General features: G+C 33.7%; 1 protein-coding gene across 6 annotated transcripts; it reads right to left on the minus strand.

The window, feature by feature from the left end:
• Positions 1–20: 20 nt before the first annotated feature.
• Positions 21–26,214, minus strand: LOC138304935 (4-galactosyl-N-acetylglucosaminide 3-alpha-L-fucosyltransferase 9-like). Of its 6 annotated transcripts, none has more exons than XM_069245346.1 (2): positions 25,981–26,214; positions 21–2,055 (listed from the first exon to the last, which is right to left on the minus strand). In XM_069245346.1, the coding sequence occupies exons 1-2, from the start codon at positions 26,192–26,194 to the stop codon at positions 821–823; spliced, it is 1,449 nt and encodes a 482-aa protein (XP_069101447.1). In that variant the 5' UTR covers positions 26,195–26,214; the 3' UTR covers positions 21–820. The 6 variants fall into 6 exon arrangements, with proteins under 6 accessions (XP_069101447.1, XP_069101444.1, XP_069101448.1 ...); XM_069245343.1 differs by having other exon boundaries at positions 21–2,094; XM_069245347.1 differs by lacking the exon at positions 25,981–26,214 and adding an exon at positions 22,067–22,214 and having other exon boundaries at positions 21–2,094.
• Positions 26,215–26,374: the final 160 nt, after the last annotated feature.

Consider the following 26,374-nt stretch of genomic DNA (forward strand, 5'->3'; position numbering starts at 1 on the left):
CAGAAAACAAAGAATTCAAATTTTGGATTTCTGGTCAAAGCTTTAATTAATATCTACATTTGGCGGCACGGTCTGTCAATAGACCATAATGGCACGCCATCAAACAAATTCAATCAAAATTTCAACACAAATTAATTGATAGATTCTGGGAAACAGTAATCCACCAATTAACATGGCCGCCGGTCCATCAATAGACCATAATGGCAAGCCATCAATCAAATAAATTGATTGATTCTGGGAAACCCTTCTCAATCAATCAATCAATCAATCAGATGACAATAATGATCAGTGATACTGGGAAACAGATATCAACTGATTCACGTCAGTCGTCAATATAAACAGCATATATAATCAATATGATATCAATCAGTCAATATAAATCAATAGTTTGTACCGTGAAATCTGCAACGTCAGAAAATGCAGAAACATTCTGCCACTCATACAAAGTCCAATGAGTTGTGGAATAGTCTTTCGTTAAAACTTGACTTGTACCATTGGCAAGGTCCAGGAGCTGTGACGATCCTGGCTGAAATACAAAGAAAAAAAACAACAGCAGAAAACAAACAATGGGAGGGATTTCAGGGAGGGTGAAGAAATTGAGTGTTCAAACCCAATTATTTTTTCACATAAATTTAGCCTCTTTCAAAGCTGTCCTTGTACCAAAATGTCTTCAATTAAAAAGGGGGAATAACTCTTCAGCAATTCTGACATAATTTGTTTTAGGTAACACGCTACCAAATCAGCAGGTGCCCTCCGATAACCGCACTATATGGTTTATTGTCATAAGTGCTATTATATAGATTATGTACATCAACATTCATCACAAGTCGTTCGCATCAAAACAAGCCTGCTTTTCTCCATACCACATGAATTTCCCTATGTCATTATAAATACGATGGTATTTTTCAGGATTGTGAAGACGCTTACATATCTCGCAGAAATTTCTCTGCAATACATCAATGATTCCTTGAATCGTGTAGTACTTTCTCCATTTGAAATACTCACGGTACTTAGTTTCATTTTTTGCAATACCCAACAAGAATTCTGTAAGCTGTTGAGGGCTGGAATAATCACGTGTGTGGATGTACGATCCAGGTGGATGAAACAAAGAATGATTTACACCGTCACGGATCACTGGAACGATGTCACGACTCATGATTAGGTTGAGTGATTTTTCTGTGACGTAATCAACACAAATCGAGTTTTCGAAAGAAAGATAAAATTTGTACTTGGTATTCATCACATCAAAACATGTATTAATAGCACCTGAAGTATTCCAGGATGTTTTGTGTCTATTGTCACCTCGACATTTTAAGTTTCCACATGTCCCAAAAATGTCGAGATCCAGACCACTTTGTCGAAGTTTTTTCACATAGAAGTCTCGTTTCGAGCTAACACCACAATTACTTATAAAGCCAACAGCACTTTTAGTTTTGGATTTTATCGAACGTTCTAGAGACCTACTGTCAAACTCTTGCGACCGTTTCTTGAAGTAGCCATGTTCCAGTGTAAAATCAGAGTCACGTCTGTAGGTAAACGTCCAATTAAACAGGTTGTTGTGGTGAGGCTTTATGTTCCTACCTGGCGGGTAGTCAAAACTGGTCGGGGCCTCATGCTCCATGAGAATCCACACCTGGCCAAGCTTCTTTTTCCACGAAGATCGAAAATCGAAAGGCCTTATCAATACTGCGTGACTGTTACAAATATTTTCTTTGTCTTTCGACAAGACACAATTGGAAACAGGACATGGTTTGAAGATGGTCGAACTTTCCCAACCTGACCCGATCCAGTCGTTAAGCCAATGTGCGGGATTGTTCACATAGATAATGATGGGGTTTTCCTTGATTTCCATGATTGGTTTAATGAAGTTGCATTGTGGACCTGTTTCACGGTCCTTATCCCTACCGGGAGGGTCATTCGTAGTAGGGGTATTCCATTTGGAATAAAACAGAGCGATCAAAGACAAGCACACTACAACGGCTACTCGAACGGTCTTCCGTCGAGTGCAAAACACTGCTGCAAATCCAACGGTCTTCCGTCGAGTGCAAAACACTGCTGCAAATCCAACGGTCTTCCGTCGAGTGCAAAACACTGCTGCAAAGACAAAAAGTGAACAATATCATTATACTTTGCGGTTCTTTTTAGCAAGCAAATAGTTTGTTTTAAACATATTTTGATTCGCTTGCTTGTACCAAGCATCGTAATATGCTTAAAATCACTTTATCAGCCATTACAGGAAAAAATCGCGTCACCGTTTTTAATGCCGTTTCTGATTGGCTAAGGTGACTACGTAATGATTTCATAGAAAAGATTCCCAAAATGAAATCGGAATGTTGAAGAGAAAATTGAATTATAAGGATCAATTTGAGTGATTTTTTATGATATGGAGATATAACACAATATCTTAGTTTTATCTCATTATAAACCGCTTCGAGGTTTAAGAGTGCACTTAAATTTTGTTTTATTAAGTATTGGTGTCACTATTTTTATTTTCATCGTGGTATGAAAGAAATTTTGTTCGCAAACTTTGTGAATCCGCGTAATACGATGAAATTAAAACAAAGTCACATCAATGCTTATAATTAATTTTTAGACTACTTGTACTTGATAAAATAAAATACGTTTAAACATGCGATTCTATTGATTTTCCAAGGGATAATTTTCCAAATCAATAAGCAACGTCGATCTCCGCGTAGCGGATCCTCACAAAAGTTTGCAAAAAAAAGAAGATATTTCATAACTCGATGAATATAAAAAATAGTAAAATAGTGACATCAATGCTTAGAATTAATTTTCCAGCCTATTTGATCAAAAAACACATTTAAACGTTCAATTCCATTGGTTTTCCAAGGGATTATTTTTCCAAATCATTACGCAACGTTAATGTTTCTATTATGACGTTATGATAACGTCTGGATTTCGCGCCACTCTCGGATTTTTTTTTCATTTCGTGGTATAAAAAAATCACCAATCAGAATACCAGATTTAGCATGAAAAAAATCACCAATCAGAATACCAGATTTAGCATGAAAAAAAATCACCAATCAGAATACCAGATTTAGCATGAAAAAAAAATCACCAATCAGAATACCAGATTTAGCATGAAAAAAAAAATCACCAATCAGAATACCAGATTTAGCATGAAAAAAAAATCACCAATCAGAATACCAGATTTAGCATGAAAACAAAAATCACCAATCAGAATACCAGATTTAGCATGAAAAAAATCACCAATCAGAATACCAGATTTAGCATGAAAAAAATCACCAATCAGAATACCAGATTTAGCATGAAAAAAAAATCACCAATCAGAATACCAGATTTAGCATGAAAAAAAAAATCACCAATCAGAATACCAGATTTAGCATGAAAACAAAAATCACCAATCAGAATACCAGATTTAGCATGAAAACAAAAATCACCAATCAGAATACCAGATTTAGCATGAAAAAAATCGATCATAGTAGTATGAAAAAAAGAATCTGCAAATCAGAAAGTCGGAATTAGTATGAAAACAAATAAAAACTAGATTTGATCGCGATCAAAACACGGGATATTCATCCAGGTAATCGATCGCTTAAAGTTGCATAGTCTAAAACTTTTTCTCATTTTGTCATAGAAAAAGCATTTAAAGCGTTCTGTATATTTTTGTTTGCTTTAAACTTCCCATATTTACCGAGTTTTGTAAAGTTTGTATTGGCAAAGTTCTTAAATTCACACAATGTATGACAGTCTGTGATGGTGAAAATACAAGAAATACAACTTTAAATAAGCTTCCCCTCTTCAAATCTAACAGATGTACGAACGAACGATCGAACGAACGAACGAAATAAAGAGCGAACGAAAGAACTAGCAAACACAAGAAAGAACAACAAACGAACAAAAGGAGGAATGAATTCCAGCTGCACATCGGTATTTTATTAAAGTGTCACATGCAAAGGCACAGAATATTATAAAGATAAAAAATATTAAAAAAATCTTTCATCCTTGCATGCAGTCCACAGGGACCTGGCACGATTTTTTTAACCAACAGTATACATATATATTATAGTGTCAAAGATATGAACTCGGCGGTCGAGAAAAACGGACATATTTTTTTAAAACTGATTATTTTAATAAATGGGCTCTTTATACCATTGACGTATATCTTACCTTAAAGGAAAATCATTTATCTTTCCATTAAGTGCTTGATGAACAAAATTGGCAATGTATTGACAAAGTTATGGCTTGATGAATCGGAAAATTTACGAAAAATTTGCTAGGTAGACATATCCCTGTCCTGTCGAAATGTCGTCTCGCCTCTAATGTTTACCTCAAAAACCAAGCCAAAATCACAAAATCAACACTTTCGTGCCAGGTCCCTGTGATCCAGTCTATATAAAACGTATGAGACACACAATAATCATGATGCTGCACCGCCGATAGAGTTAACGATCATAATTAGTTTAACACTAATTGGTGTTTCATCGGGTATATATGTCTATTTAACAAAAATAATATAAAATAATTCATTTGCTTTTGGTGCATGCGCAATCGGTACTTAACTCCATATAGGACTTTGACTTCGTTTTTAACTCTTATAATTCTAATTCCAGAGGAATAGCTATTCTTTTTAATAACAACTAAATAAAAATAAAATATTTCAGGCTAAAAGAGATGATCACATTAACTATTTGGCATTAAATATTGAAATTGAAGGACAGAAACTAACTTTGATTACTGTATATGGACCCAATACTGATATTGGTAATAATAACTACATAATTTGTGGGTACCTGAATATGAATTTTGATTTTACTCTAGATTGCTGCAATTCCAAAAATAAATAATCCCAAAACCAGGGAAAAAGTATTAGAATTGAACAAAAAGTACGGGCTTTTTGACACATTTAGAGAACTTAACCCTGGCACTAAACGATACACTTGGCACAGAAGAACACCAATCAGACAAGCGAGATTAGATTATATACTAACTTCAGACAGTTTATTAACAAGCCTCACTTCATCAAAAATAGAACCAGGTTATATATCAGACCACTCACACTCAGTAATAAAACCAGGTTATAGATCAGACCACTCACACTCGGTAATAAAACCAGGTTATAGATCAGACCACTCACACTCAGTAATAAAACCAGGTTATAGATCAGACCACTCACACTCAGTAATAAAACCAGGTTATAGATCAGACCACTCACACCCAGTAATAAAACCAGGTTATAGATCAGACCACTCACACTCAGTAATAAAACCAGGTTATAGATCAGACCACTCATACTCAGTAATAGAACCAGGTTATAGATCAGACCACTCACACTCAGTAATAAAACCAGGTTATAGATCAGACCACTCATACTCAGTAATAGAACCAGGTTATAGATCAGACCACTCACACTCAGTAATAAAACCAGGTTATAGATCAGACCACTCATACTCAGTAATAGAACCAGGTTATAGATCAGACCACTCACACCCAGTAATAAAACCAGGTTATAGATCAGACCACTCACACTCAGTAATAAAACCAGGTTATAGATCAGACCACTCATACTCAGTAATAGAACCAGGTTATAGATCAGACCACTCACACTCAGTAATAAAACCAGGTTATAGATCAGACCACTCACACTCAGTAATAAAACCAGGTTATAGATCAGACCACTCATACTCAGTAATAGAACCAGGTTATAGATCAGACCACTCACACTCAGTAATAAAACCAGGTTATAGATCAGACCACTCACACTCGGTAATAAAACCAGGTCATAGATCAGACCACTCACATTCAGTAATAAAACCAGGTCATAGATCAGACCACTCACACTCAGTAATAGAACCGGGTTATAGATCAGACCACTCACACTCAGTAATAGAACCAGGTTATAGATCAGACCACTCACACTCAGTAATAAAACCAGGTTATAGATCAGACCACTCACACTCAGTAATAAAACCAGGTTATAGATCAAACCACTCACACTCAGTAATAGAACCAGGTTATAGATCAGACCACTCACACTCAGTAATAAAACCAGGTTATAGATCAAACCACTCACACTCAGTAATAAAACCAGGTTATAGATCAAACCACTCACACTCAGTAATAGAACCAGGTTATAGATCAGACCACTCACACTCAGTAATAAAACCAGGTTATAGATCAGACCACTCACACTCAGTAATAGAACCAGGTTATAGATCAGACCACTCACACTCAGTAATAAAACCAGGTTATAGATCAGTCCACTCACACTCAGTAATAAAACCAGGTTACAGATCAGATCACTCACATTCAGTAATAAAACCAGGTTATAGATCAGACCACTCACACTCAGTAATAAAACCAGGTGATAGATCAGTCCACTCACACTCAGTAATAAAACCAGGTTATAGATCAGACCACTCACACTCAGTAATAAAACCAGGTTATAGATCACACCACTCACACTCAGTAATAAAACCAGGTTATAGATCAGACCACTCACACTCAGTAATAGAACCAGGTTATAGATCAGACCACTCACACTCAGTAATAAAACCAGGTTATAGATCAGACCACTCACACTCAGTAATAGAACCAGGTTATAGATCACACCACTCACACTCAGTAATAAAACCAGGTTATAGATCAGACCACTCACACCCAGTAATAAAACCAGGTTATAGATCAGACCACTCACACTCAGTAATAAAACCAGGTTATAGATCACACCACTCACACTCAGTAATAAAACCAGGTTATAGATCAGACCACTCACACTCAGTAATAAAACCAGGTTATAGATCAGACCACTCACACTCAGTAATAAAACCAGGTTATAGATCAGACCACTCACACTCAGTAATAAAACCAGGTTATAGATCAAACCACTCACACTCAGTAATAAAACCAGGTTATAGATCAGACCACTCATACTCAGTAATAGAACCAGGTTATAGATCAGACCACTCACACTCAGTAATAAAACCAGGTTATAGATCAGACCACTCACACTCAGTAATAAAACCAGGTTATAGATCAGACCACTCACACTCAGTAATAAAACCAGGTTATAGATCAGACCACTCACACTCAGTAATAAAACCAGGTTATAGATCAGACCACTCATACTCAGTAATAAAACCAGGTTATAGATCAGACCACTCACACTCAGTAATAGAACCAGGTTATAGATCAGACCACTCACACCCAGTAATAAAACCAACTTGTTCTGATTTTAAACGTGGAAAAGGACTTTCGAAATTTAACAACTCGTAATTTTTGAAAATGACAGCCATACAAATATCAAAAGGCAAAATATCTTGAAAACTAAATGATGTAGAATCCTGATTTTTGTTCTATACCTATATTTCAGGGTTACTGAATGCAAATATAATCATTAGTAATTGGTATAATTATAATTCTATATCGATAAGTTTTTAAGTCATTAGAATATAAACATTTCTATGTCAGCCATTTTGAATAACAAAATGCCCCCGACGGCTTTTATCAACAAGTACTCATTGTAATGGACACCATTACATAGTCCCCAAAACGCACCCCCAATTGCAACAAATCAAGAATGCAGTTGCACAGTGTATATGAATATCTTGGGAGAATTTTGATGTACTTTTATATAGGAATTCAGGTTCTCCTAAAATGTACATAACTACATAACTCGGTGATCATGACCCAGGACCTGGCCATGCCTTGTACCTGAGTATAGTGCGCACCCCAACTTTTCACTTGAGAATTTATGAAAAAAAAAGTGCGCACTATTCGCGCAAAAATACGGTAATACAATGCTATTTTCCGAGGAATTAATTTGGCAGTTATCATGACTGTATGGCATCCCTTAAAATTTTAAGTTAAAACCCCCATTTACCAATTTTCAATGAATTGCTGACGAAAAATTGAAAACAGGAAGTTGGCCCAGCGACAATCTTTTAAATTTTTTATCATATTGATCAGTATCCCTTAATACCCCTATATTCTAATTTTTATTGAAATCAGACCAAAATATAAAAACAGGATGTTAGCCCAGCGGCCATCTTGGAATATCAAAAATATTTACGAAAATGTTTTTATGTTGATCGCCATCCCTTAAAACCCCTGTAGACCAATTTTCATGAGATCGAAGATCGAAACCTGATGAACAGGAAGTGAGCCAGCGGCCATCTTGGAATAGCAAAATCTTTATCAAAACGTTTGCATGTTGCTCGCCATCCCTTAATAATCCTATAAACCAATTTTCATTGAGATCGAGGACCGAAACCTGAAAACAGGAAGTGGGCCAGCGGCCATCTTGGAATACCAAAATCTTTACAAAAAAGTTTGCATGTTGTTCGCCATCCCTTAAAACCCCTATATACCAATTTTCATTGAGATAGAAGTCCGAAACCTGAAAACAGGAAGTGGGCCAGCGGCCATCTTGGAATACTAAAATCTTTACGAAAACCATTGCATGTTGTTCGCCATCCCTTAAAACCCCTACATACCAATTTTCTATATTTACACTTGCTAGGCTTGGTCACTATACGCTAATACTAGCCGATTTTGTTTACCATAACTGCATGGTAACATTGAACTTTGAACTTGCGTATGAAAATGTTCTGTGCAACGTAAAAGGACTACTTTTTTTTAAAAGAAACACATGGCTTTGTTTACATTTTGACGCAACATTACGTGTATATTGTTGTTTTTCATGGAATTTTGGAAAAATGTAAATGATATATACATGTTTTATATTAATATATGATTCAAACAATTTTTAAATTAACAATTGTATAAAGAAACGGAAAAATATCCCGACCGAGGCGACGTGCTTTCATTTTTGTTGATGGGTGTCAAATGTAAACATAACCTCTGTGTCTAAGTTCGTCCTACGATCGAGCCTTTGGGGTGGACATTTAATGACATTTAATGACAGATTTCTGGTACAGGATAATATATCCTCTACACCAGACTCAAATTCAGTACATACTATATGAATACAGTTATTGATTGTAATATCACCTCAGGTTGTCAATTAGCCTTGAAATCATAAAATAGATCGATATTTTTCCAATGTCTATCCAGTTCATTTTTAAAACAATTTAAGTTCTTAGCACAAACAATACTCTCTGGTAAGTTGTTCCACACCGCTGCAGTACGTAGTGAAAAACTGTTTTTTCTCTTTACAGTGTTACATTGTTGAGGGTATACTTTTAAAGAATTTCCTCTATTTCCAGACCGCGACGAAACATCTTTCCACATCTTCAAAAATCCCGTAGCTTCACGATCGTATATTCCGTTGGTTATTTTGTAAATTTCTATCATATCTCCTCGCTGTCTCCTGAACGCTAATGTTGGTAACTGTAGATATTTTAGTCTGTCTATGTATGAAAGGTTTTTAATTTCAGCGACCAGCTTTGTTGCCCTTCTTTGTACTCCTTCGATTTTTTCGATGTATTTCGCTTTGTACGGAAACCAGATAGCACATGCGAAATCAAGATGAGTTCTCACTAATGATTTATATAATAATAGAAAGGTTTCTTTGTCCAAATTTATAAATGCTCTTCTTATTATTGCCATCATCATATTTGCTCTTTTGATTTTTTCAAATATATGGTTTTCGAATTCGAGACTGCTATCGATCATTACTCCTAAGTCTTTTTCCAGTTGTGATTTTTTAGGGTTGTATCAGCAAGGTAGTACGTGCAATCGTTAACACTTGTCCTTCCTAAGTGCACGTGTACACATTTCCCAGGACGGGCGTGAGACCCTCTGATAGAGGTCAGTTATAAACATATCCTCTTGTCTTTGTTCTTTGAGAATTTAATCATGTGTATTATAAAACATGCACCGCTAATAATCCACGTGTTGACAGTTACGCGTCACCACAAATACATTGTATCCATCGAACACAAGTGAATTCACAAGTGAATTTGTTTCATCTATCGATGGCGATATGGATCTAAGCGTAGCTTATATAATCACATGGCTCTCAAGGATGTAATATCGTCAAGTCAGACGACATCTCAAACACATTGAGCTACTTGAAAATCGGTGTTTTGACAACTTCGGCAAACTCAAGTGTGTAAGCGTGCGTCAGCCGAGTCGCCTCGCTGCACAATAACGATCACCGAGTTCACACATGTGGCCGTGTACAAATTCTTTATGTTATTACGCTATATATTAACTTTTAGCAAAATTGAATATATATTTAATTAAATATTGAACTTTTTTGTCGTCGCGGATGAATAATTCTACCTTACGTGAAGCGTCCTCATTCGCTGTTCAATTGAGTAAGCTCCTCCCACTTTTGACCGACTTTTATTGAATAATTACGTCACTTTCAAATGACGATTTTATTGCATCAAATATAAATAAAAAGTCGTGTGAGTGTAAATATAGGGATATGATTTCGTTTTTATGTTAACCATGCTTGTATGGAGCAATTCCTCTAAGCATATATTCAATATGGGGCGCTAACCATAGAATATATTCTTAGAGGAATTGCTCCATACAAGCATGGTTAACATAAAAACGAAATCCAATCCCTATTTGAGATCGGAGACCGAAACCGGAAAAAAACCTTTATGCACAATCCCACACCCTAATGAGTATGTATGTGAATTTTCTTGATAATCGGCCCAGTAGTTTCTGAGAAAAGCTGCGGAAACCCGCGCGGCGGAAGAAAGTGGAAGAAATAAGAATAAAAATAATAATATTAATTAACTTACATTATATATAATGATGATAATAAAAAATACTATAAGAGGTTTCTTCATAATTCCAATTGTTCTGAAATCAGAACGATTTTTCAAGTGTTCCAGCAAAATTAATGTAGTGTAACTTACTTACTTTTGGAGAAAATCGACTTTTTGTGTCCCTATTTCCCTGATGCAAATATTTACTGTTGCCATACTTGGAAGTCTTTATCACTACGGTGTTTATTCCGATTGAAAACAAGCGCTCTGACGCCCTTCTCGGGTTAAGTTCATTTTACGAATTTAAAATCAACAAAGGAAGCGGAACAATATCAAGAAATAATGCATTTTCAACACTAATATCGACATTAGTCGGGCACAGAACTCGATACCGGCCAATAAGAATTTCCTGTAATAGTTGCAATAGGAAAATATTACGATGTCAGTAAATACATGTTTAATTTCTTTCGTTTGATTCAATTTCTAAATTTGATGACTTGATCCCGAACATTCCAGTGACGTCACTTTTAGTAGGAGTGAATGAAACGGCAGTCAGTCCCGCCAAACAGTGACGTCACAATCATCGGAATGACATCGCTTACATATTTCCCAAGGTAGTAAAAAGGAGTACACACTCACATTCGGTTTAGTGAATGCATCTTTTCTTGATCATCAAAGAAGCGTTTCGCCTTGCGCAAAATCGTGTAAATAACAGACAATTTGCTTTCGTTTTGAATACCATCTTCTGTATGTAGAATACACGGTCAATATCTTACAATACAAGTTTTATTTTGGTGTCGACAGGGGAAAACCTCCTCATCTCATCTCATCGCACAATCGAAAGCAGCATCGATATTAATTATAGAAAAATAAAAATGTCCAACGTCGGAAATATTGCAAGTACATTAATAATTTACATAAACCAATAATTAGAATAATCATTTATTTCATCTAGACGAAATAATTTGCAAATCCCATACACCGCCTGCAAGGAGTCGTCCTTTGCCTATCGCTACCAACGATGCTCTCGGTCGTGGTCTTATATACTAGATATATCTGTTTTCGACAGTTAAATTTATATTAACATGTGTAAAACAAGCAGTCTCAACTGCTATTCCGAGACCGTAAAATGCAATCTTTGTCTCCTCAGCCAAAACACAAGGGCACGCAAATTATGACAGAAAAGTTTACTAGTAATTTGATACGTATGTCATTTAAAAGTATTGGAGACCTTTTGCTATGCACGCGTATATCATGACGTTTCAAGAGGCTGCCAGTATCTTTTTTTGTGAAAAATGAATTATACATATATTATATAAAATTCGGTTAGCTGTTTTATTGTCATTATTGTTATATACACTGTATGTGATATTTAAACGAAAACACATATTTTACCTAAGAAGCCAATGATATATATAATGTAAGTATCGGTTAGCTTGTAATAATAATTACTTACATAATATATACTAATAATAATAAAAATACTGTTAGAGGTATCTTCATGATTCCAACTGTTCCGAAATCAGAATGATTTTTTTAGTGTTCCAGCAAAATTAATGTATTTTATTTTTCTTACTTTTTGAGAAAATCAACTTTTTATGTCCCTGTTCCCCCGATGCAAAAATTCACTTGGAAGGTCTTTATCACTACGGTGTTGATTCCGGTTGAAAACAAGCGTTCTGACGCCCTTCGAATTTGCGAATTCAAACTCAACAAAAGTAGCGGAACAATATCAATAAACCAGATATTTTCAGCACTAATATCGAGATTAATCAGGCATAGAACTCGATACCAGGTAATAAGAATTTCCTGTAACAGTTGCGATATGAAAATATTGCGATGTGAGTAAATAAATGATTAATTTCTTTATTCTGATTACCATTTCTAAATTTGACGATTTGATCCCGAACATTCCAATGACGTCACTTTTTAATCCTCTATGAGACCGGGTGATTCGACCTTGCAAGCTGACGTTTTGAAGAATTGAATAAGCATTCATTTGTGGTATTGTGGTGGCAATTTGCACTCATATACAGCTTAACATAGTTTAAAATAATAGTGTTACTTTATCTTGAAACATTCCATTATTTAAACGTCACTTTAGTAGGCCTACGTAGGCTACAATGTAAATCTTACAGCGTTTGTGGATACAATGCTTCGTTTAGTAGATGAAATTCATGAAATATTGCACAAAAACATCATTAACATGCTTCTGAAACATATAATTAATGATTTGAATTGAATATGTTTGACATTGTGTGTAAAAAATCTATTTTGGTCTTTTGCCGTCGAAAACCGATGAAACCGCGGTACCACTGGCCAGGTTGCGAGCATCTATCGTTATTTTTTCGTGGTTTTTTTTCTTATTCATTAAAAAAGCTATCTTTGAAGACTTAAGACTATCTCTAGTCAAAAAGGTTTCGGCAATAGCATTCATTTTTTTTATATTTGAGATGAATGCATCAAATCGGATCTGTTCCCATTAGGCCTACCTGTACCTGCAGTTATCGTGATTTTCTATGCAATTTAGTAGAATTTTACGATGCATACGCAGAAGAAAGATATAATCTAAAATTTATTGTACAATTTCTCATTGCATATGACTTTGATATTCCATGGTATAAAATAAAAACTGTCGTTTTCTCCGTATCACCGTAACACGAGCCTGTGCTTCGTCTCGGCGAAATCTAACTCATTCCTCTCAGGGCGTGTCTTCACCGACGTTCGAGCATATCAGAGAAAACTTTGTGATTTGTGATCAATGTGTTATTATCATTTTTTTCACTTTTCTTCATGCTGAAAAAACAGCTACATGCACATTACATTTACAAATTTTTATTTTTCCTATTAGGAAATACTCAATCATACATCATCTTAAAAATAACAATGTTATCTGCTTCTTTTAAAAAAAATCACTTTCGATTCTCACAACCGGCGGCAATTTTTTTTCGTTTTTTTTTTTTTTTTAATATATCATGCAAACATGCCTATTCAAACTATTCACAATATCTGGCGAGGGCTACATGTACATGTAGCTCTATTACTACAGAATAAATAATTATATATCTGAGGATTTACATCGGATATATACACTAGCTGTCAGTATCTTACAGTAGCTAGGCCAAGGACGTGTCCTTGAATAGGCCTGTTAGTTTTATTTTGGTGTTGACACGGAAAGACGAGATGACTCCTGTCTCTTGGAAATTAAAACAAATCATTTATTTCATCTAGGCAAATAATAATTTGAAATACCGCCTGCAAGGAGACGTCCTAGGCCTATCGCTACCCACAATACACTCGATCGTGGTCTTATACATATGTTTTATGTAACTTTTCATCGATAATTTGATCCAGATATATCTGTCTTCGACAGTTGTATTTAGAATTATGAATATGTGGAAGGAACGTATGTAAAGATAAAAACAACCCATCTCAACTGCTATTCCGGGACCGTGAAATGTAATATTGGTCACCTCAGCCCAAGCACAGGGGCACGCAAATTATTTATCATGTAAAATAATTGCTGTGTACGTCATGTCCACATGACTGAAAATTGCGAAAAATTAATTATATATTATGTAAATATCGGTTAGCTTGTAATTATAAAAATAATAATAATTATAAGAAACGGAGCAAAAACAATATGCCCCCCACTTCGTTTGGGGGACATAATTACTAATGTTTATCGTTCCATTCAGTAAGACTTCTTAATAGGACCTACATAATGCCTCTAAAGTAGTACCAAATAAAATATAAAATACACGTGTATATAAACTGTACCTGATCCTCATATCCCTGTGTTGTATCATTATCGTTGTTCGAAGAAAAACTACCAGTTTGACTATTTAACGAATTCTTTAAAGACATGGTCCATTTGATATTTTGTAAGAGGAATAGATTGTATGAAAGAACCGTATTGTTATCTTAAATCCTATACTATTCATTCGGCACGTAATTTTATATGTAATCGCGTGATCAGTAGTGCTTCGACAAAGGATCTTCTATGACGGGAAGATATTCTCGACATAACAAATCTTCTCGTACAACACGCACGGTGTATTATAAACGAAATGACGGTAAATAGACGGGCTACGAGTGACCAAGAGTTCTAGAATTCTAGAATCAGCTTGTAATGATTAAAATCCAAAGTAATACATTCAGCTTTCGTTTCTTTTTGGCTTAAGTTTACAACATATCACTAACTAAGATGTCAACAATCTAATAATAACATTTCTTTAAATTTACTTTTAGTCCAGTCAATCAAGGATTTTACTTCGTCTTTGGTTTTTTATGAAGATAAAAGTAGGTATTGAAAGAGGAAAAATATTAAGGAATCAAAGTTGGGGAAAGTGGTTATTTCAGCCCGGAAAATATCAGGAAAAAATTGCTTAATGGACCAAGTTTTAGTTGGAACTATTCTGTAGAAAAATATGAAAGCTTTAAATTGCTATAAATGCTGCTAATTTACCAACCATATTAGCCTTTGTTGGCTCTTTCAGGCAGAATATCGAGATAATCAGCATAGCTATTAATACTAATTGTATAAAGATCTGTTAAATATGATTTTGTTAACTAATTTCTTTACAACAAAAATAAATTTATTTTCATCCTTTAGAGTATATGGTCAGTCAAAGTTGGCTTGCTGATCTCATTTCTACTGTTATAAAGTCGAAATTGCATGACCTATGAATTTAGACTTGTGATATCTAAATATTGCTAACGTATGCATTGATATTTTTTTCTGTGTAGGTTATTGTTGAAATGACAGATATCTACTAGTAATGGTTTAATTAAGGTCTATGAAAAGCTCATTTGGTGATAGTTTTATCAACTTCAAAAATTTACTGAATCCATAATTTTGAACCACAAAAAATGGGATATCTTTTTTGTACTACATTGGATTTTTATATATTTTGGCAAAAATTACCAGCATAGTGAGGAGCTTTTAATGAATGGGTTTTACAGTTCCATTGTGGTCTTGTATTAAAATTGGGGATTTTTTTTTCATTTCCCTCAATAGAAAGTAATGGGCGATGCATAATTTTCAAGAAATTTATCAAGTTATCTGTGTGTTAAAGTTCAAATTTATTTCTTTAAATCATTTAAGGTAATAAGGTTAAATATGGAAAATTTCATTTCAATTGGACAAAGTATATTTGTCATGGTCAAGTAGAGATAGTTGTCAATGTCATTTGGTGGTACATTTGTCAAGGTCAAGTAGAGATAGTTGTCAATGTCATTTGGTGGTACATTTGTCAAGGTCAAGTAGAGATAGTTGTCAATGTCATTTGGTGGTACATTTGTCAAGGTCAAGTAGAGATAGTTGTCATTGTCATTTGGTTGTACATTTGTCAAGGTCAAGTAAAGATAGTTGTCAATGTCATTTGGTTGTACATTTGTCAAGGTCAAGTAGAGATAGTTGTCAATGTCATTTGGTTGTACATTTGTCAAGGTCAAGTAGAGATAGTTGCCAATGTCATTTGGTGGTACATTTGTCAAGGTCAAGTAAAAATAGTTGTCAATGTCATTTGGTGGTACATTTGTCATGGTGTATATTCAGAAAATTCGTGTTTTGTTTTTCAGATTGATGGACTAAGCCATTTTTCAGCGTTTATGCCAAAACGCATGAAATACAATATTTTTCAATACTTGATTACTTACTTTAAAATTTGATAAACTGAAAATAGATACTTTCAATACGTGCTCAATGTATACAAAATGATATCTGCTATGTGGAGTTATCTGCTTTTCAAGTTTTTAAAATACTTGCTCTAGAATTATGTAAATTGTTAATATGGATATGATATAACATAAAATTGAAATAATTGGCCAATGTTGAAGGTTCCTGTTTATTTGTATCATGTTATCATGCGAAGAAATCGTCCAGTTACTCTTTCAGAAAATAGAACTTGTAAATATTGTAGCTCAAACTGTTTAGAATCTGAAATACATTTTTTATGTGAATGTGAATTTATATAGACATTCTTAATGTTCTTTTTGAAAAGGCATGTGATATTCAACTAAATTTTTACAATTTAAGCACAATAGAAAAATTTACATTTTCAATGGATGAAATGCAATTGCAGGCTATTTTAAATTAATCTGTATTTTTATTTATAAAAAAAGAGACGCTCTATCATTTTATAATGGTTAATAATGTGAAACAATATTTGAATGTATCAGGTTATATCACATGTGAGACGTTCATGTGAGACGTTTGATACAACCTATTTATTTACTGCATAAAATATGAATATTTTGAAAGTATGCGTGTCTCATAGGTCAATTTAGGCCGGACATTTTTTTTATGTTTATTCTATATGTATTTAAAATATGTGACACGAAAATAAAATATGTATTATTATTTATCATTATTATTACTTAAATGCAATGATACTATACATAAGGTCATGTTTGAAAAATCTAATCAAAAACTAATTTTGTTAAGGGTAAAATTTTAGTGTTTTCTGTATCTGAAGAGGGCTTAAATGTTAAAATTGCCATATTCCGAAACATATTTCGCCATTTTGATTACTCAGTGATTTGTCGTTCAATTCATTATTTTTTTCTGTTTCAGGTTATATGTGTTATACTAAAGATAGACTCCACATACAATTAATTTTGTACCCCCAGTATTACAAATGAGGTAGACATCACTCTATAAAAGTTGTCATTTGTGTGAATTTCCTTAATTTCATGATCTTAGGATGAGCGAAAAAAAAACTTACATATTCGCTAAATTGACTTGACTATTTAAGATTTATTTCATTATATATACTTATATGTTTTTGAGAACTAAAGAATGATGATGATGCAGTGTGATCTAGAATTATGAATTTGAATACTGTAACATGATCAAAAATCTCGAAACACAAATTAAAACAGATAAAACAAAACTTACCGCATATACTACACAATAAAGAAAGTACAAGGATTCCAGAATTTCTCAATGTACCATAAAATCTTAATGTGGTTGTCATTTTGGTGATTTGACTTTGAGAACCATAGTCAGAGTCTACTGTCGCGCCTGCAATACTCCCAAATGTCCCAAGCCGCGAGCTCATGGCATTTATTGACGTGTGACGTATAACACAACATCGCCATGACACAAACATAATATGTAACGGCCTATACAGGAACGGATTCGGGATTTGAAGTTTGAGGGGGCGTGAGACCAAGCAAATCAGGCGAGGGAGGCGGCACCCAGAAGCTCTCGAATAAATGGTGCAAAATGCTGTTACTGATGATTTTGCATTCTGAACACATTTTCCAGCAAACAATTGAAGCCATTGAAGGATGTTTATTTATTATTTTCATGTCTAGTGTAACATTATGAATTTATTTTTTTTAACTTTTCCATTTTGTTACTTACAGAAATACCAAAAGTCTTAATACTAGTAGGGTGACGCCTAAAGGATGTCACAAATGGAATGACATGAAGTAGGAACGATGAATCTTTACCGAATTTGTCTCCATATAAATAGATAGATGGACAAATAGATAAATAAATAAATAGATGAATAAATATTTAAATTTAAATAAATAAAAAAATAAGTAAATAGATAAATAAATAAATATTTAAATAAATAAATATTTAAATAAATAAATATTTATATAAATAAATATTTAAATAAACAAATAAATAATTAGATAGACAGATAGACCGACCGACCGACCGACCGACCGACCGACCGACCGACCGACCGACCGACCCGACCGACCGACCGACCGATCGTTAGATAGACAGATAGACCGACCGACCGACCGACCGACCGACCGACCGACCGACCGACCGACCGACCCGACCGACCGACCGACCGATCGATGCAATATGCCTAAATTTGAGAATGATCACTTCAGTACTTTCAGAGAAATAATGATAACAAACTTTGAATATCAAAATCCAAGATGGCTGCCTGACGGTCATTTTGTTGACCGCTTGGTCCCAAAATGCAATATATACAATAAGGGCCCTAGGGGAACCTACATATGAAATTTGAGAAAGATCCCTTCTGTACTTTTTGAGAAATAGCGATAACAAGAATTGTTAACAGACGGACGGAAGGACGGAACACGGACCATGGACCACGGACGAAAGGCGATTCGAATAGCCCATCATATGATGATGGTGGGCTAAAAACATAAATCCATTACTTTACATTAACAATAACAAATGTTCAAAAAATGGAATATGAAAATGAAATACTCGTATTTATTCCAATAAATGCCCCCAGGATGTGAAACTTGTTTCGGAGAGAACACAAAATTTCAGATTCAGAAGTTTGCTAGGTAAATTAACATACAAGATTGGATATAAACAGTCATATGTGTTGTTGGTTCATTTTTTGAAACAACAAATGAGTTCAGAACCGATTCTCTTTTGATTAGAACTTGGATTACTTTGTAATATGGATAATTGACATTTCCAATGACATGTCCAAGACATGAAAATGGGAAACATTACTGCGACAACACGCGAGGACCTACTAGAGATAAGGCAGTTATTAGAATAAACATGGTATAAAATAATGTAGTCAAGTGTTTTCTTTACTGACAATAACTTACAAATATGAAATAATGAACATAATATCCAACACATCTACTGTAAATTTCCTATATCTATTGGTAACAATCTCATGGTTCTGTTTAATGAGAATTCTTAACTGAAATCTAAACCTGTTATTAATGCATTGAAACAATCTAAAACTTTGAAACTTAAAGAGATATTAAAACAATCACAAACTCTAAAAACTTCATGACTCGACTCGAAAGTCCGGTTGAGTCAAAGTCAATTCCTGGTCCCTAGAACGGATATTCGGCGAAAAAAATAGTCGCTATCTCGAAATCAATTTCAGTCAATATTTTAAATTTAAAAAAAATAATTACGTAAATGAAACATAGACACAAGCAATTGAAATTCACCTGTGGTTTGTCGTAACACGATTGGTTTACCTGCACATATCACGATCGGTATATGCATGCCTATGGGAACATACTACAACAATGACTTCTAATTGTGAGTTGTTTAATAATCCTCTAAAGTCTGGTTTCCTAATTAGTGTCACTTTACAATTGTAACCAGCCTGTACGGTGTGTTCTCCATTTGCCCACCTTTTAGAGAACAAAGAAAAGTGTTGGTATAAGAGAACAATGGAAAACCAATTATAGTCAGTTCCATATTAATTTTTACCTGTGCTTACCTGTGTTCGTTTACCTGAGCTGCCTATAGTTTGTCAAAAGTGGAGAAATAGAGAGATACCAATAGGCATGTATACAGTACAGTAACAGTATTATATAAAATTATGTGCATTTTGACAGACAAATCTTTCTAAATTTCACCATTAGGATGGTGAATTAAAGAACAAAATTGCATCCAAGTTTTAGGAGAATTAAGTGTCAGAAAAAAGTGGGTTTTTTACAAACTGTTGCAATTTCAAGAATTAGTTAAAAACAGATATGTGATGTTTATTTTTATCATTATTAGTAATACACATATTCCACTATCATTATTATAAAGACTTTGTCAAGACAATAATGCTTGTAATATATATACATGTTGGCATGTGCACTTAAATTATGTAGCTACAGATCGATATAGAGAATATATCACAAGATACTGTTTAACTCTATAGGATGATACATGTAACAATATACATGTAGATACAAATGTATATTGAACTTGTATCTAATTAATTATACCATATTCAGTTGTATACCATATATATCAAACTGTACTGATGTACCGAAATTCCAATTCTTCAGCGACAAAAAAGTCAAACATACTGTATATATATTTGTATGTTAGCCATCGAGAAAATAAAGATATTTTTCATCAAGGGTGATATTTTTTGGGAAAAATCCAGATGCTCCCTAATATATCACACCTGATATAATTGAATATAATAAATTAAATACCGTATACGTTTTATTCAATATGCAATATTTGGATTCATTGAGCACTGTAATAGCGAAAGTGTAACCCGTAAAACTTACATTTGCATTTGACTTTGTATGATTTGAAAAGTAATTTTGTCATGTATATACATGTATAATGCACATCCTTCTTATCACACTATAAGCATTTCTACAAGTTTCTGCAGATTGCAAGTTGTTTGAGAGAATGTGAATGTTATTGAGATGATTGTTTAGCTAGTGATAGTTCGAACACTGTTTTTTGATAATAAACTATATTTCAGATAGTTCGAACAGGTCAAATTATGAACGTAAAAGTAAGATTTTTGTCGACAAAATGGCTCAACGGCATTCCTAAAAATGACGATATATTGCAGTATAAATATTTCAGTAGAATTGTCACAAAGGTGATTTCTAATGAAAAGAGGCGTAAACATAAACTGTATGATTACATAATTATTACCATAAACTATTTTTCATAAATTTGTTGAATGTGAATTGTCTTATAAATGCCACTAAAGTTTATACATGTATGTATACCTCAATACATGTAGCTCTATATCCAATAAGGTCTGTTTTGATTGAACTTCATGCACAACTAGCAACTATAGTTATCATTTATGTGTTTATATGTATATGTACATGTATTTCAATGTAGTTTTATGAACATATCTACACGACGTATATGTTTGCAAAAAGAGAGAAATGAATTTTGAAGTTTTTGAAGTTAGGACCAAATATTAATTTTACGTTTGATGTGTTAATTATATTTTATTAATATAAAAAAATCAAGAACATAACTGACATCACAAAAAGAGTAACAAATTAAAAGATTATTACATGTAATATTATTTCCGTCAGATAAGATAAGATAATTTATTAACGTCTCATCTTAAAAGATTTACAATCATATTAAAACATTGAAAGGTACAAATCTTTAAAAAAGCCACTCTAAAAAGAGTTATGAGATGAGAGACTTATCCTAAAAAAAAGTCAAATTCAAACTTGTTTACATAAAATATATTGTACTTTTCTCTTTAAAATACATTGTTTACTGCATACCTCCAACCTCTCACAAAGGAAAAGTGTGGCCAATAAATGTCTTGTTACCACAGTCGACTCCACAATAACCCCCTTTCATGGCCAATCAGGATTACTTGACCATGAAAGGGGCTAAATCCCCCATTCATGGCCAATCAGGATTAGTACATGACCATGGAAGGGGCTGGACATGTGTGCAGTCAACCATGGTAACAAATGCTGTAAGAGAGGGGAGATAATCATTTCTCACCTTGTTCTAATGATTAGATTAATCAAAATACCAACTAACAAATACTGACAATTTTTTTTTTAAAAATACAATGCAATAAGAAAATCACATTTATTTAAATGTACATCAAAAAGTTTCATTAAATGATGCCTTAGTAATGCATTTTATCAATTGAAAGCACAGATGGAATTAATTTCAAATAAAATTTACTTACATTTAAAGTTTCCGACAATTTCTTTTTTCATTTACTGATTTTTCTTGCAATCGCTGAACAGAGGTTGATAATAATCCAATTGTTTCATACTGTACATATCTTCTTAAAACATTTTGATGTAGCATTTTGCCAAACCAAAGTTTTTATCTCTACACATGGGAAAAACTCCTTGTGCTCCTTACGATAGACAATGACAAACTGATACATATATATATGTATATTAACAATGAGCAAAGAACCTCTAATACTGAAAAGTACTCACAAACATAAAAGGTACAGGTAAATCAAAACAGAGAACAATGGGAGAGTGGGGTATAGGGATGGAAAGGTGAGAATTTTTCAATCAACCTGCCTTTTTGTTCGAGTTTAGGAAGCATGCAGTAAGTCAGTTATTGCATGATTTCTCATCACTCGGGAGTTATTACCCCCTCGCTTCGCTCGGGTGTAATAAATCCCTTATTACTCGAAAGTCATGCAATAACCTTTACATACCATACATTTATAAAGGTATACATATAAGTATGAGTAAATATCAATGTATTAAACATTACATGTTATACATAAATGATACCCTTATGGGATTAGTACAGGGTAGCCGAGTACAGTAGGTATCACAGGTGAAATTCACAGGTAAACACAGGTAAATCAGGGATAACCTCTCTGAAATAGACTGTAATCCTTGTCACAACATTCTGCTAATTATCAGATTATAAAAAGTGGGCAAATGGAGATACAGCCTGGGCTGTACATAGACACGACACGTGTTTACACAATCACACTCAGCATGGCTCGATCAGCATGGCTGATATGACCGGAAGCGTGTTTGTTTACGAATCATTAGAAACGAAAGAGTTTTCTAAGGCTTGTATGGAATGTTGATAGTACGAAATAATTTCAAAACCCACAATGTTAAATGTTTAACTAGTCGTTGCATACGTACTAGTATCTTAGTCATACAATGTATTTCTTCGTTGGTGTAGAAATCTACTTTCGTTTCATTTACCGTAAATTATATTAACCAATAAGTGCGAGAGCCGGAAACGGAGAGTGTAGTCTGCATACGGTAGGTGAAAACTATTGTTTATTTTGCTATGTTATTAATTTGAAATACCATTAAATTCTGAAATAAGAAAGATACTTGTTTTTATTTGCTCAGCTACTATATTCCGTATAAGTTTGATGCATGAACCATTGAAGTGAGTATATCAGGATGCATGCCTATTATCGTGACGATCATATTATCGTAATTCAAGCTTCTATCTATTTTAAAAAATCCAAAAACATTTGAAAACATATAACTAAAATGATTTAATAGAAACCCTATTACAATGTTGTTGGAAAATTACGATAATATGCTGATCACGGTAATAGGCATGTACCCGGGTGTAATAGTCATAAGATAATGACCATTGAAAACCACGTTCTGATCAAACCTAATGACATTACGTTTTAGTCGAATTCCGGATGAGTCGAATTATTTTCTTTGGTCCGTTGAATTTCGAGATAACGAGTTTCGACTGCCAACTCCGTCTTTCATATTGATACTGTCATTTTATCTCTTGGCATTTTATCACACAGGAAATGCAATCCACTTGTCAACCATTGTAGTTAATGTACTACTAACCCAGCAACAGCAAGAGTGGATACTGCTATTCATTGATTAGGTATATACCAATGGATTGTTAGGGGTGGGCAGGGTCTTTACATTGGCAGATTAAATGGGAGTGAAAAAAAGGGGGGAGAGGGTCTTCAATTTTATATTTTCATTTGAAGGATGCTTTTCATGGATGTATGTGCAAATATTTACAAAAGCTAATCTTATCGGGAAAAAATAGACGCTCGGCTGCAAATCACAGGAGCAACTGTCAACAACTACACCCGAGAATTCTCCCTTAATGGTCTTGGCAAGTTACAAAATTAAATTGAAAGTGATTTGTAGCCGACCACTCCATGAGATTTACACAAAATACTATATATCAATGCCAAAAGGTCTGTGTTAACTAATTGATTTAACTCACTTTTATTTGATCATTTTTTTGAGATTTTGTACATTATATATGAAATGAATAGATATAGAATTAATGTTTTGAAATAGTATGAAGACATGTTTCTGACAAAGAAATATGTATCTGGGAAAAGCAGAAAAAATTAAACAACTCGTTACTTTTTGAAAATGACAGCCATACAAATATCAAAAGGCAAAATATCTTGAAAACTAAATGATGTAGAAATCTGTTTTTTGTTCTATACCTATATTTCAGGGTTACTTAATGCAAATAGAATCATTAGTAATTGGTATAATTATAATTCTATATCGATAAGTTTTTAAGATATTAGAATATAAACATTTCTATGTCAGCCATTTTGAATAACAAAATGCCCCCGACGGCTTTTATCAATTACCAATGTTTATCGTTCCGTTCAGTAACACTGAACTATAGATTTTTATTAAAAAAAAAGTATCTAGGTCACTAAGACTTCATAATAAGACCTACATAATGCCTCTAAAGTAGTACCAAATAAAATATAAAATACACGTGTATATAAACTGTACCTGATCCTCATATCCCTGTGTTGTATCATTATCGTTGTTCGAAGAAAAACTACCAGTTTGACTATTTAACGAATTCTTTAAAGACATGGTCCATTTGATATTTTGTAAAAGGAATAGTTTGTATGAAAGAACCGTATTGTTATCTTAAATCCTATACTATTCATTCGGCACGTAATTTTATATGTAATCGCGTGATCAGTAGTGCTTCGACAAAGGATCTTCTAGGACGGGAAGATAATCTCGACATAACAAGTCTTCTCGTGCGTAAGCTTTTACAACACACACGGTGCATTATAAACGAAATGACGGTAAATAGACGGGCTACGAGTGACCGGGAGTTCTAGAATTCTAGAATCAGCTTGTAATGATTAAAATCCAAAGTAATACATTCAGCTTTCGTTTCCTTTTGGCTTAAGTTTACAACATATCACTAACTAAATCACATGAAATACAATATTTTTCAATACTTGATTACTTACTTTAAAATTTGATAAACTGAAAATAGATATTTTCAATACGTACTCAATGTATACAAAATGATATCTGCTATTTGGAGTTATTTGCTTTTCAAGTTCTTAAAATACTTGCTCTAGAATTATGTAAATTGTTAATATGGATATGATATAACATAAAATTGAAATAATTGGCCAATGGTTAAGGTTCCTGTTTATTTGTATCATGTGAATAAATCGTCCAGTTACTCTATCAGAAAATAGAACTTGTAAATATTGTAGCTCAAACTGTTTAGAATCTGAAATAAATTTTTTATGTGAATGTGAATTTATATAGACATTCTTAATGTTCTTTTTGAAAAGGCATGTGATATTCAACTAAATTTTTACAATTTAAGCACAATAGAAAAATTTACATTTTCAATGGATGAAATGCAATTGCAGGCTATTTTAAGTAAATCTGTATTTTTATTTATCTGAAGAGGGCTTAAATGTTAAAATTGCAATATTCCGAAACATATTTCGCCATTTTGATTACTCAGTGATTTGTCGTTCAATTCATTATTTTTTTTTTTCTGTTTCAGGTTATATGTGTTATACTAAAGATAGACTCCACATACAATTAATTTTGTACCCCCAGTATTACAAATGAGGCAGACATCACTCTATAAAAGTTGTCATTTGTGTGAATTTCCTTAATTTCATGATCTTAGGATGGGCGAAAAAAAAGCTTACATATTCGCTAAATTGACTGGACTATTTAAAATTTATTTCATTATATATACTTATATGTTTTTGAGAACTAAAGAATGATGATGATGCAGTGTGATCTAGAATTATGAATTTTAATACTGTAACATGATCAAAAATCTCGAAACACAAATTAAAACAGATAAAACAAAACTTACCGCATATACTACACAATAAAGAAAGTACAAGGATTCCAGAATTTCTCAAAGTACCATAAAATCTTAATGTGGTTGTCATTTTGGTGATTTGACTTTGAGAACCATAGTCAAAGTCTACTGTCGCGCCTGCAATACTCCCAAATGTCCCAAGCCGCGAGCTCATGGCATTTATTGACGTGTGACGTATAACACAACATCGCCATGACACAAACATAATATGTAACGGCCTATACAGGAACGGATTCGGGATTTGAAGTTTGAGGGGGCGTGAGGCCAAGCAAATCAGGCGAGGGAGGCGGCACCCAGAAGCTCTCGAATAAATGGTGCAAAATGCTGTTACTGATGATTTTGCATTCTGAGCACATTTTCCAGCAAATAATTGAAGCCATTGAAG

The sequence above is a fragment of the Argopecten irradians genome, chromosome 12, assembly GCF_041381155.1.
Source record: "Argopecten irradians isolate NY chromosome 12, Ai_NY, whole genome shotgun sequence".
NCBI classification, from domain to species: Eukaryota; Metazoa; Mollusca; class Bivalvia; order Pectinida; family Pectinidae; genus Argopecten; species Argopecten irradians.